General features: G+C 47.4%; 1 protein-coding gene across 1 annotated transcript in view; it reads right to left on the bottom strand.

Annotated features, from left to right (window-relative positions):
* The window catches only part of NOP53 (NOP53 ribosome biogenesis factor), a 259,858-nt gene that overhangs the window by 54,101 nt on the left and 192,932 nt on the right, over positions 1-12,825 (bottom strand). The window contains exon 11 of the mRNA XM_069644371.1: positions 6,901-6,977. Within this exon, the coding sequence (XP_069500472.1) occupies positions 6,901-6,977 (77 nt within the window). The remainder of the gene's footprint in view (positions 1-6,900; positions 6,978-12,825) is intronic.

The following is a 12,825-nucleotide window of genomic DNA, read 5'->3' as shown; positions in this document are numbered from 1 at the left end:
ACCACTGGCTGTTGAGCCACTCTTGCATTGGGCGCAGGCGCACGTGGGGTACCAAATAAATACATGACGCCATCAGTCCTAGCAAGTGCATTGCTTTGCGTACCGTCACCTCTCGACCTGCCACATATTGAGGGATCTGAAACAGCAGGTTTTGGACCCTCTCGTTGGAGGGGAAGACGAGGCCGTCCTTTGTACGAATTAGAGCCCCTAGGAATTGTTTGACTTGGCTGGGGTCTAGGTGGACTTCTTCTCGTTGATGGAGAAGCCCAGTTGGAACAAAGGGTCTACAGTCTTTTGGGTATTTGAGAAGCATGTTTCGTAAGAATCCCCTGTTATGAGCCAATCGTCGAGGTAAGGGTATACTGGGATGGACAACCTGCGCAGGTGGGCCGCTGCCACTGCCAGTACTTTTGTGAATACCCTCGGTGCTGATGCTATCCCGAAGGGTAGCACTCTGAGCTGGTAGTGTTTGCCCTCTATCATGAACCTGAGGTATTTTCTGTGCGCTGGTAACATTAAAATATGAAAGTATGCATCTTTCATGTCCAGTGTTGTCATGTAATCTCCTTGTGATCGCAGGGGGATCACTTCCTGTAAGGTCACCATACGAAACTTTTGATGTTTGACAAATTTGTTCGCAGGGCGCAGATCTAATACAGGGCGCAGATCGAATACAGGGCGCATGGTTAAGTCCTTTTTGGGTACAAGGAAGTACACTGAATAAATACCTTCCGTTAGCTTAGATATAGGCACGACCTCCTTTTTCCAGTTGCTGGTCCACTTCTTGCAGAAGGATGGCGAGGTGTTCTGGTGTCAGGCGTCGTCCCCTTGGGGGTCTGTACGTTGGGGAACTGTTGAATTCTATACAGTAGCCGCGGGCTAGGGTCGATAGTACCCAGCGGTCTGATGTTATACCCTCCCATGCTGGAAGAAAGGATGTTAACCGGCCCCCGACAGGCGTTGAATGGACCTGAATCTTCGAGTCATTTGGTGTTGGTGGCTTGGGACCCTCTAGGGGTGGAACCCCGACCTCTCCCTTTGTCACGGCGTTGTCCTCTCTGGTTGTATTGCCCACTGGTGCCTTGGTTAGAGGACCAGCTGTTTGCAGAGGATTGCTGCTGCTGATTTTGCTGCTGACGTTGGCCTAGAAAAAAAGCACCTATTGCCATTGCCACGTTTGCTAGGAGGCCTAGAAATCTGGTCTAGGGTTTTGATGGTGTCAAACTCTTTCTTTGCCGTTTCTAGTGCCTCATCAACCGCCTTTCCAAAGAGGTTGGCATCTTCTATAGGCTTGTTGATTAGAGATGCTTGCGTTTCAGGTTTAAACCCCGAATTACGCAGCCAGACATGGCGTTTGAGGCGTATTCCTTGGACTAGAAAACGGCCAGCCGTTTCTGCAGCATCCAGAGTGTTTTTCACTATGCTTTGGTTGACTAGGGTCCCTTCAGTAATCGTGGCCAGAAGCCGTGTACGTAGCTGTTCCGGTACCTCCTTGCCATCCTTACGTAGCTTGCTCCATTGTGCATCTGCGTAACTTGCTAGCAAGGAGTTGTTTGCAATCCTTGCGGAAAAAGCAGCGGAGGCTGTGATCCTCTTCCCTAGGGCATACAATTTTTTACTCTCTTTATCTGGTGGTGCTTCGCTGGTAGACAGCGGGACCCCTGCTCTTTTCCTTGTATTTGTCACCACTAGGGAGTCTGGTACAGAGTGGCCCCTGACGTACAACGGGTCTGAAGGAGAGGGACTGAATAGTTTTTCTATCCTCGGGTTGACCCCTCGGACCAATGCGGGTGTAGATAGTGAAGGGATAATTTGTTTCCTTACTGAGGAGGGGAATGGTTTGGCTGACAGGGGGTTTCTCCTTGATTACCTTCTCCACAAAGTCAATGTCAGGAGAAATCTCCCCAGTGTCTATTTCGAAATGCCCTGCTGCCTTGCGTAGTAGTGCATTAAATGTAGGTTGATCGTCTATAGATGACATGTTCCTATTAGGCGAGTCCTTGGGGAGGGGACATGTTTAGTGCATCAGGGTCCGAAAACGCTAATGGGGACTGCCAGGGCTGTGAAGCACTTTCCTCTGGGTCTTCTCCGAAGCCCCCCCACCTATATCAGGATTATCTTCAAAACCTTCCTCCTCTAGGTTTTGTTCCTCTTTGTTGCCTAAAAATTCGTCTTACTCCTGAAAGTGGGGGTCCTCTTCAGTGAGGTCATAAATCTACATCCACTTGGGAGGGATTAGCCCTAGGGTCCACCTGAGGTCCCTCTCTTGCCCTTTTGGGTGGTGGTAGGTTTTGAGTCTCCATAAACTTCTCCACAGAACTGGAGTCTCTCCAGGGTCTCATGAGGTACCCCTGAGCGGTCTGGGGGGGGGAAGAAAATAGGGTTTTGGGCCTGAAAACGCTTTGACCTCTCCCATAACGTCGAAGAAAGGTTCCCGTCGCCGTCTGAAAAGCCTTCTGGCAGGCTAGGAGTCCCTTTAGATGAAGGGGGCAGTTCCTGCCTTCCTTCCGGCCTTTTCGGCGTTTCTCTAGCCTTCTGAGCGGTATTCGACGTATCTTTCGCCGTCCGCCTCTGGCTATCGGCAGAAACGATCCTCGCCAGGCTCTCTATGACTAATCTGTCTGTGGAGGGCTCTGGTATTGACGTTACGGGCATTGCGTGTTGTACAGCGACAGGCGCTCTCTGACGGAGCGCTTCGTCTGGCGGTTTGGGGGCAGCGCCCTTATCTGTGGGAAGCCCATTCACGTCTGCGGTTGCGAGGGGGGCTTAAGACTCTTACGGTCTGAGGACGCCGGTCGAACCTGCGTCTCTGTTGGCGCTGATGGTTTCTTCGTCTTTGACGAAGAAGAGCCGTGGGTTATGTGTTTATGGGAGCGTTTCTTGTGTGTCAGTGTCGCTTGGGTGTTCATCCCCATAAGCAGGGCGTGAGCCGAGCTTGTCGGGGCCGGGGACAGACGAGGAGCGGATGTCGGGTTGTCACATTCGTCACTTTCGGCGGCGGCGGGTGAGGAATCGGACCTCGACATTGCATAGGCCACCCACCTTTTGACCCTGCGGTCCTTTAAAGTCTTAGGCTTAAGAAGCTGACAAGCCGTGCAGCTGTCTTCCTTGTGGTCGAGGGGCAAGCAACGGTTACACCGTTTATGCTCGACTTTCCAGGTGAACTTGCCCTTGCAACGCAGGCAAAACCTAAAGGGTGTCCTCTCCATAGCTGAGGAAATATTTCACTGTGATAACCACCCTGAGGGAAAGGGAGGGGGGAAAAGGAAAGGCATTCTCAGAGAGAAACAAGAAATGTCCCACGACCACACTCTCCCTACTGTCTTTTGGCCGGCGAGGCCAGGCCACGTGTTCGGCAGCGCCGAATGATCTCCTCCGTCTCGTCCCCGCCGTCGAAGTTCTTACTCGGCAGAGAAACCGCTTCGCAGCTACGTCGAGGGAGGGATCTATGTAATAGATATTAATAAGTAACGACCAAAGGTTGAGTAAATGAATTTGCAATGTCTCTCGAGGAGCTCCGCGTAAAGGCGACCAATATCTGGGCGGAAAAAAACAATCTGAGGGACCTCGACGCGTGAGGGATTGTGGGTACACTGCACGTCACTATAGCGATAGTGTTACAGACACGCCTTGTTGAAGTCCCCTTTTCGCCTAGGAAAAACAAAATGCAATACTCAGCAGTGACTACTGGATGTCGGACTATGCACAGCATGCTATTCTAAGCAGATTAACAAACATCAGAAACATGGTTTCCCTTAGTCGTGTCACTGTGTTACTACTTTTATAACATTTGTGGTAACTTTTATCATTGTACACTGCAGTGCAATGGGGTACTTTTTGTTTTGCCCTAGACTAACACTCAGTCTAGCCAATTACCAATTTTTGGTTACTCTAGATGTACTAAAAGTTTAAGCTAGTGGCAGCAGTGACCTTTTCCACACTTTCGGGGACTTTTCGTTTTAGCCTTACTGTGTTCGGCTACCAAACATGGGCGTGCAAAATTTTTCGTTTATCCTTTTGCCATCTTGTTCTTTAGCCTTCGGAGGCCAGGAAAATCCTTATAAGGTCTTCCAGTGCCCAGGAAAGCAAAACCTTTTGGTGGGTTACTGGAGGTCTTTGTGCGTTTGCTGGCAGGATGTGGGCTGACTGTCTGGTCCCAATCCACAAACTGAGTGGTATGCATAAAGGTTCCCACCAGTGGTCCTGATTGGACCAATGCTGGGGTGTATGTGTGAGCTAGTCCCGTCATTGGCTAGTGAGGGCAGCAGCTCTTACCTGGCTTTTAGGATAAGAGGACCACTGCAACCATTCTTCAGACATCCTGGAGAAACCTGAAGGAGCCAAGTATCCTTTCCAACTGCTAGAACTGCTAAGAAACCAGAAACCCGTCGGACGAAGGCTGGTCTTCCAACTTATGCTGCTGTCCTGTAGGAGCCCTGTCTTGATATAGATATTTAGCAGTCCTGCGAAGGAGCTGCGACCCTTGGAGTAGAGGGACCATCCATTCCTGACTTCTGCTCGGTCCCCTGCAACGAAGACCCTTCGAAGTGTCCCGGGATTGTACTGTGGCTGACTAGCTCCAGATTTGTGCTACTGTGCTGCCGGCGTCACCGTTCCGAGTTTCTGCCTGGAATTTTGGGGGGGGTTCGGAGGGGATCCTCAGCTGGCCCTACGAGATAAACCTCTGCAAGATTTCGGCGTCCTAGCTTCACGGGGACCAGAGCTAGGAGGGAAAGTCTGACCGCAGCAGTTGAGTCCATTTGCGTCGCCGTGCTGCAGTGACCACTGTCTGAAATTGAGTCCAGTCCTGAGATGGGTCCTGCATAGTTTTGCTGCATTCCTCCATCCAGAGTCCTTGCAACAGTGAAAGACACCAACCGGAGATCAGCTAGAATCTGCAAAACCTGTGATTCGAAAACTGTGACTTTCAGCGGGGAAAGCAAACTCAGACCCTCTTCCTTTGTCCTGCCAGGTCTGGGGGAAAAACAGAGTACATGGAGGTGGGGGAGTAAGTTAAAGAGCTTCTTACCTACCCCTATACTCCCATTATAAGTCAATGGGCTTATAATAAACCTTTATTCTAACACGTTTGGCTTTGCGATTGCTTGCACAAGACTTCTGAAAGTTGGAGCTACTTCTGTTAGCTAGTTTAACTGGTACTCTAACCCTAAGAACCCTTCACTGAACTTCATAGACCCTATCTGAATTTTTCCTGCTTGAAAGATTCTGTGGAACCTTTACCTGAACTATTGGGCAAATCGCCCAAGACAACTTTGGGATGGATCATTTTAGTTAGGGATCATTCTCTGTGGAACTTGAGTGCATAATACTAATCCTACCTTTCCAGGAGTTTGTGATAAGTATTATGCCCAATAATAAGTGAATATATATGCATCTATTTTTATCACTACTGTGCGATGACTCCCTTCAAGTAGTCATTTTTCTATAGTGTGTTTTGGCCAATAAATACCCTTTTTATGCATCCTGTCTAAATGTAATCTGGGATTCCCATTGTGTGACCTCATTGTGGACCCTTTACAAGCTCACCACCTCTGAAGAACTTAGCCTAGACCGCCTGTCACTGCTACCCTAACTGGGTTGGCTACAGCTCCCCAGAGGTGTCCCTGTCACAATATAGGTTGGCCTTCTATACACCTGTCCACCAGGCCAGATAATAGAAAATCAGTCCCAACAGTAGGTTTGTGGAACAGTGTCAAGTTTGCAGAAAATAGTGCAATTTAAAGCAAGGCCACAGACCCTGCCTCTAAACAAGATAGGATTGAAGGACAAAATACACATTTCTATTGGAACTTGCCGCCACTGTAATGCTGTGGTTGAAATGTGGTATGCAGTTGGCATAATCAGCTGCTAGTTCATTACTAGAACTTATGGATTTAAACTCTGCTTTAATAAGTGGCTTTATTGTGAGAGTAACTTAGGCATTCTTGACCAAATGTGGTATTTAGGGCACATAACTGCTTTACCAAAAAAAAAAAAAGGCAGTGCCTATGGCGAGTGGCAACCTATAGCAGATCTTGCTGTGGCAGGTAGGTTCATCAACCCAGTAATGATTTTGTCTGTATTTGCCAGTCACTTTACTATATGAAGAAAGAACCTTTTGCTCTACTTTGCAAACGCAGGGGGGAGTCACTAGATCAAGCAATAGACTGTAGTTTATACGCCCAAATGCCAAAAGAACAAAGGGGAAATAGACGTACAGGCTGCAATTGCCTGGAATGGGTTGATCTGTGGAAGGAGAGGAATCTCCTTACCTTTTGCAAACGGTTGAAGACAATATTATTTAATTGAGACTGTTACCACCTACGATAGGCGCCCAGTGCTTATAACATGTCATTGTTAACATCTTTTACCGTTGCAAGTCTTATTAATGTGTAAGAAATAGATATATATTTTCTGCGGATAGGCAGACAATGTTCTATTTGCCATCTTTCGAAACAGAGGAAATCGATGAGAATGATGTGTTAAAATAATCAATTAAACATCTGGTGTGCGGCAAATTCTATAATTTTGTTAGATTAGATTATTTTGATTGCCATTTGTAAATTGGCCATATGCCATGTGTAGCCGATTAAATGGTGGGCAGGGGAGGAATTGGGGCAAACAAGACGGAGCTGCGCTCCAGCAAAAACTGTCTTTCCAGAGCACCGTTCCTGTCCATGTAGACACAAGGGGGAAATCCCCCCAGTAAATGTCCATTTCCACCACTGCTGGTGCAAGCTTCTACACAGACGCGGCACATTCATGCAAGAAAGCATTGATTATTCACTAATTAAAAATTGGGCATGCGCGTGGGTTGGAGGCGGCAGCGCGCTTAAAAGATCTCAGTTGTGGCCGCAACAGCATCATAGACTAATTGCGCGCACTGCAGTTACTACTCACTTGGCACGCTCTCTGGGTTCAATTAGGTTCCTCTTCTGCATACTCTTGAATCGGTCCTTCAGGACGCTACCCTCGGGCTGCAAGAGAAAGAGACAACGTGGTAAAACCAGGCCAACTGGCAGCGGTGGCAACCCACTTTTCCCTCCAAACCAAGAAGCAATACTCTCGCCCGACCTTCCCCGGGGAAGAGGATTACAGGAATGAAGACTGAAAGAAAATCAAAAAACACGCAGCATTACGGTGGCAAAAGTGTTAGGCCAGGACGGGAAGGAAAAACAGCAGTGAACATATCCTTGCAATACATCAGTGGAAGATCAGTTTATGGTGGTGAAACTCGCCCCCCTGATCCCCACCCTCCACCGTGTATTCTGGAGACTAGAGCATAAAAACATTGGCTGGCATTTCATAACATTACAAATAAACATACAGCTTGTCGCCGTCCACACAGCCCCCTCAAAACATAACCCCTACAGAATTAACCAAATTCATGTTGTCTCAATACACCTTGAGGAAAAATGGATTAGCGTTCAGCTGTGGTAACAAGCCGTCCAAAAGTGGCGTGCATTTCCCTTGCTGCTTGTGCAATGTTAACATGAACTTGTGCCACACAGCGAGGAGGAAAGCAAGGCCTGCTCGGCGTATTCCTCAAACTGCGCTTCTTTGCAGGTTTCAAACCCACCCAGCGTTCTGGTACAACCCTTACATTCTGGTTCTGAGAGGGTGGGGGAGTGAGGGGGGGGGGGGGCAAGGATCTGGTTGGTGCCTTACTAGTTCACATCACTGACCGATTGGTGGCCATTGAGTTCTGCCAGCCAAATATAGCAACCAACTGGCAGAAACAAGCTATTTAATAAAGAAGGTACTAAATGAATAAAACTATTTTTGAAAATTGTTTTTATAAGTGACTGATTTAGAAAGACCATTCGGAGACAGCTCTCCGCGATCTCTCAGTCGAACTGCCAGCCCCCGTGAAGCACATGAATAAGCACAAGGGCTGACAGGCAAGGCGTGACGGAAAAGGGAGCTGGCGGACCAGGCAGCTAAGTATTTATGTGTCTGCGTGAGTAATGTTTGTGGCGTGTGTGGGAACAGGGGGGAAGACGGGTGGGTGCAGGAAGAAGGGGAAGAAGGCGGCATGGGAGGAAATAAGGATGGGGTGAGCCCCTCCCCCATTATCAAAAAACTCTCCAGCGGGAGGAGTGGGCATCTGATTGGGAGTCAGGGGGAGAGGAGTGGTCATTTAGTGGCATATTTCTATATATTTAAGGCCGCACAAAATGGCCAAATAAAATCATCTTTCTTGTGCCCGGTATTCAATATGCAGAAATACCACATAAAACCCCGTTGAGAGGCACATGTATATCACAGTTGGAGTTCAAGGTGTATGCATTCTCTTGTAGTGAGGCAGATTTCATGCTCTGGGCCTCCAATCTTCGTGACCAACGCTCTGTCAAAGCTACCCTACACATTGGAATCATTATTGTTGGAATCATTATTGCATTGTGTCTGAGCTACAATGTGCTCAGACTGTGGCATGTGTTTCATAATACTGGGGATTGAGGCTAGTGGGGGCTTTGCTTATGAGCAATGTAATGGCCAACAAACACCAGGCCCGTTTTACTTGAAACAGATGGGATATCACTCGTTTACTTAGAGTGCAAAAATACCGAATTCAAAAATGTTTGCAGTAAATATATGGGTGGGGGTGGATAGGGGTAATTCATTATTTAATGGGGCTGTGCGGTATGGGGGACTGTGGGGATGATTAAAAATAACTCAATTTTTGCATTCAATATTTTTTATTCGCAGTGAACACATAGATCTGAAACAGATGTACTTCGACAGGAATCATTTTGGTAAAAACGTGTGCCACCCGAGGAGGCCAAACAGGATATCTATGCACTAAACCATGCAGTGCTGCGAGTCGAGTTTAAACAATGGTGCATTCAATGAGTTAGGTGTATCGATTTCTAACATTGGGAATACAAAAGGTGTGCAGTGGCGTAGAGTAATTGCTACCGGTGAGATTTGTGAATCACTATGCTGGACACACATTCACACCCCAACACTAACAAATACATGCAAACGACGGTTTAGTCATTGTTAGGGAGAATTCTCAGAAATGTGCTAATTCCCTCCACCGTAAAACCCCCAGCAACTTTGCTGGATTTTGAGGACTTGATATTTTCAAACCTGGAGAGAGTGAGACCCTTTTTCCCCCACTCGCTCATGTATTTTAATGTGATTTCTGAGCTGTGTGTTTCTTTTGGTTATGGAAACAGAAAGTCTTAGGCATCCTCTTTTACATTGTGTCACACAACACCTTCAAGTGCAGTGGCACAAGGAAGTCGTCCAGATTTCCCAAAGGTTTAAATATCTTCTCTGGGATAAACTACTGTTTCCCAGAGCAGTAAAGTGAAATTGACTTTACTTACACTTGTAAACTTTCTAGACCCAGCACACACTATCTTACAATAGGGTGCTGGAGGGGTTACCTAGTATCCCCTTTGTCTAGCTTCTCATGTAACATTTTTTATGTTACCCTTTCCCCACTGAATGGCTGGTGGCAGTGGTTTCATCATAACTACCGTGGTGTGCATTTACCATGGGCTGCGTTCGCAGCTGAAGCACCCAAGAGTGCCATTTTTGTCAAAATGGCCTGGTCTTTTTCCACCATTTCTTTGTGGAAAGGTCCTTCTAGAGATTTACTCTGCGCATCAAACCAGGTTTGGTCCCATTGTTCGTTTTACCTTTGGCAGGGTTCATGAGTGTAGCCCGCCTCTGGCTCCAGGATGTCTGGGGTAGGCAGGAAGTGAGGGCAGTGCCCGAAACTCCCTGTGCTTAGTCTCCAAGTAGACCCAAATGTACTCTGTGGTGATTGGCTGACTGTCCAGCAAGGACAGCTACCCCACTGGGTGACAGCTAGGCTGGAATGAATGGGAGAGAACTGAATAAAAGGTGAGTCTTTTGGCTTGGAAGGCAGAGTCGACCACTAAACGAAGGAACCGAAGAAGAACTTGAAGATGATACCTGCTGCAACTCCTGGACTATTGGTTTGCCTGGTGAAGCCCTGCTGCTGTGCTGAAACTCCAAATTCGTATCGACATAGAAGCCCCTGCAAGGACGACTTCTCCCCTTGAGTTGGCGGGACCAATCAACTCCCTGGACATCCATCTCAGAGCTAGTTGTATTTCCACAGAGATGCTGCTGGAAACCGTATAACCAGGGAGAGGAACACCAGATTGTGTGCGTTGCTTTTAAGCAGGCCAAGAGCTCCAGGAAGATCCTTCGGACTCCCAGGAAGCAGGACTGACCGAGCCTGAGTGCCCACAAGAGTGTGGGACCCCAGAAGCAAGGAAAGTCTATCTCGACAGCCATGTACTGCAGTGTTGCTATTTGCGGTAGACACGAGGAGCTGAAACACAGAACAGCCACTGACAGTGAAGTTTACCGGTTGCGAGCTTTGACCGTCCCAGCGCAGGAGTCCCCCAACGCCCTCCCTCTTGTCCCCCCGACCGAGGCCCAGGAACAGTGAGCTCTGCAGAGCTGCACAGGAACAGGAGTCATCTGCTGCATCATTTCTTCATCCTTAAGGTACTGTACAAAGTCTAAGAGAATCTACCTCTTGCTGTAGAGATGCTTGCATCTTCTACTACTCGCAAGCCTAATCAGCTTGTGGCCCTACATTTGATTCTTTTCTTCAAAGACTTCTAAAACATGACTTTTCCATGAACCTACCAGAAGTGCATCATCCTATTTATTTTCAAATTTGTTTATTGGCATTTGTTATCTTACAGTAAAACTTCTCGGCCTGCATTCAATAGCAGGTATGGTGATACTTGCTTAATAAACAGTAACTTTTTTTTATAAAGTAACTTAACAACATTTAACTGTCTCCTTGTTTCAACTTTTGTCCAAAAGTCTTGGCAAACATTATGGTGGGATATCGGGAGCAGGGGGTGAGGGGGGCTCCAAGTTTCAGGGGCTGGGCGTGATCTGTCTCTGCCGTGGGCGTTGTGTTTCTACGACGCGGTGTGGTCGGGTCCTTTTCCATTCATGGGGGTTTATCAAAGCATGCTAATGGTTATTTCCTTCCATGCCTCCAAGGTAGAGCTTGATTCGTCAGTTGACCTGTTGGCGCTGTCCTCCCATGCTCTTGTTTCCGCGTTAATCCACCTGTCTAGATCATTACGCCATGCCTTATGATTCGGGCCTGCGGGTTTTTTCCAGGCCATAGCAATTTGTCTTTTGGCCAGTATACAGGTCAAGTCCTTGAGTTTCACCCAGTGCTTGAGTTTGGCTTGCCTGGGGTGTGTTCCCAGAAGGCACTCCTCGGGGGGCCACTTGTAGTTGGGGGAACCCGCTTTTTCAAAGGTCTGTTTTATTTTCATCCATAAGGATTGTGATTTGTTGCACTCCCAGAACATGTGAAGTAGATCTGCCCCGTCTGCGTTGCACCATGGGCAGTGAGCTTCCTTTTGTCAATTTTCGCTAGCCTGCAGGGGGTCAGATATGTCCGATGTAGCATGCTCAGTTGTATAAATCGGAATCTGTGGTTTCTGGACACAGCTTTGGGGTATGCTAGTGCTCTGTTCCATTCACCTTCTGAGAGTTCCCGTCTCAGATCTGTTTCCCATCTCTTTTTCATTGTCTCACTTTTTGGGTTGGGTATGTCGCTGAGGTGGCTGTATATCTGAAAGACCGCTCTCTGTCCCTCTCCCAGGTTATATAACAACGTTATAAGAGGGGCTGACTCTGGTTCCTCTGGCCAAACGTCCCATTTTTCCTTAGCTGTTTCCCGTGTCCTGCGGTACCAGAGGAATTGGCCAGCTTGTATGTCCTCTTTTTGTAGTGACTCAAACTCCCTGAAGGAGCCTTCGTCATACAGGTCCCCCCAAGTATAGACACCTTTCCTCTCCCAGTGTCTAAGGTGGAGTAGGTCCGTACTTGATTTGCACATGTCTTGGATCAATGGGATTTCGGAAGAGTACGGGCGTTTCAGCTGGGTTATCTCCTTCGCCCTTTGCCATATTTGCCTCCCCAGGGTAGCGATGGAGGGTATGTCGCTCAGTAGGTGTTGTGGGGCCCATATGAGTTCTCTCAAGTATATAGGGGAGATCATGGATTGTAATAGGGGTGTCTCGGACGTGGTGTCGTCGGCTAACCATTTGGACACAAAGCTGAGTTGGGCAGCTACATAGTATTTTTCAAGGTTCGGGAGCTGGATACCACCTTGCGCGTATGTTAATACTAGGGTAGAGTGTGCTATTTTGTGTCTGGCCTGTCCCCAAAGGAAGCCACGAATGATTGAATCAAGCAGACGAAAGAACTTAGGTTTGATGTAGTATTGTACGTTCTGGAATTTGTATGGGAACCGGGGGAGGACTATCATTTAGAAGTGCTTCATCCTATATAAGACTTTTTGCCCATTGACTTTGGCCTAACCTATTGTACCGAATGACTCTTCTTGTAGGGGACCCAAAAGCATTTGTCTGCTTAAGAATATGTGTGGTCTCTTGTTTGCTCTAATAATCTTTTCCTTTGGCCTATTACTATATGATCCTAAATGCAACAGGGATATATTTATGTCCCCAGCAAACTAGCAATTGAAGTCACCTGAGGGGGTAGGTAGTTTCTGTGCGATATCCCAATAGGGCATCTACTGATTAAGAGAGAGTAAATGAAGTGCATTTGAGTGTTACTATTATATTGCTCCCTTCTGAAGGCTTATTCTGACTGATAAATTAATAATTGTTTATGCAAGAAACCTCGAGTGCAAACGTTTATTTGAATACTTTTAACTGTAAATCTCTAATTCCACTGCAGCTCACATTGACCCCTCTTGAGATAAGCCTGGCTGCGTAACACGCTACCAAAACTGTGTAGTACAAGCATATAGAACAAGTTACTTTCTTACCTGGTAAC

Source organism: Ambystoma mexicanum, chromosome 2p, assembly GCF_040938575.1.
Source record: "Ambystoma mexicanum isolate Mex_15411 chromosome 2p, UKY_AmexF1_1, whole genome shotgun sequence".
In the NCBI taxonomy this organism is placed as follows: domain Eukaryota; kingdom Metazoa; phylum Chordata; class Amphibia; order Caudata; family Ambystomatidae; genus Ambystoma; species Ambystoma mexicanum.
This window is presented reverse-complemented; position numbering and strand designations above follow the sequence as displayed.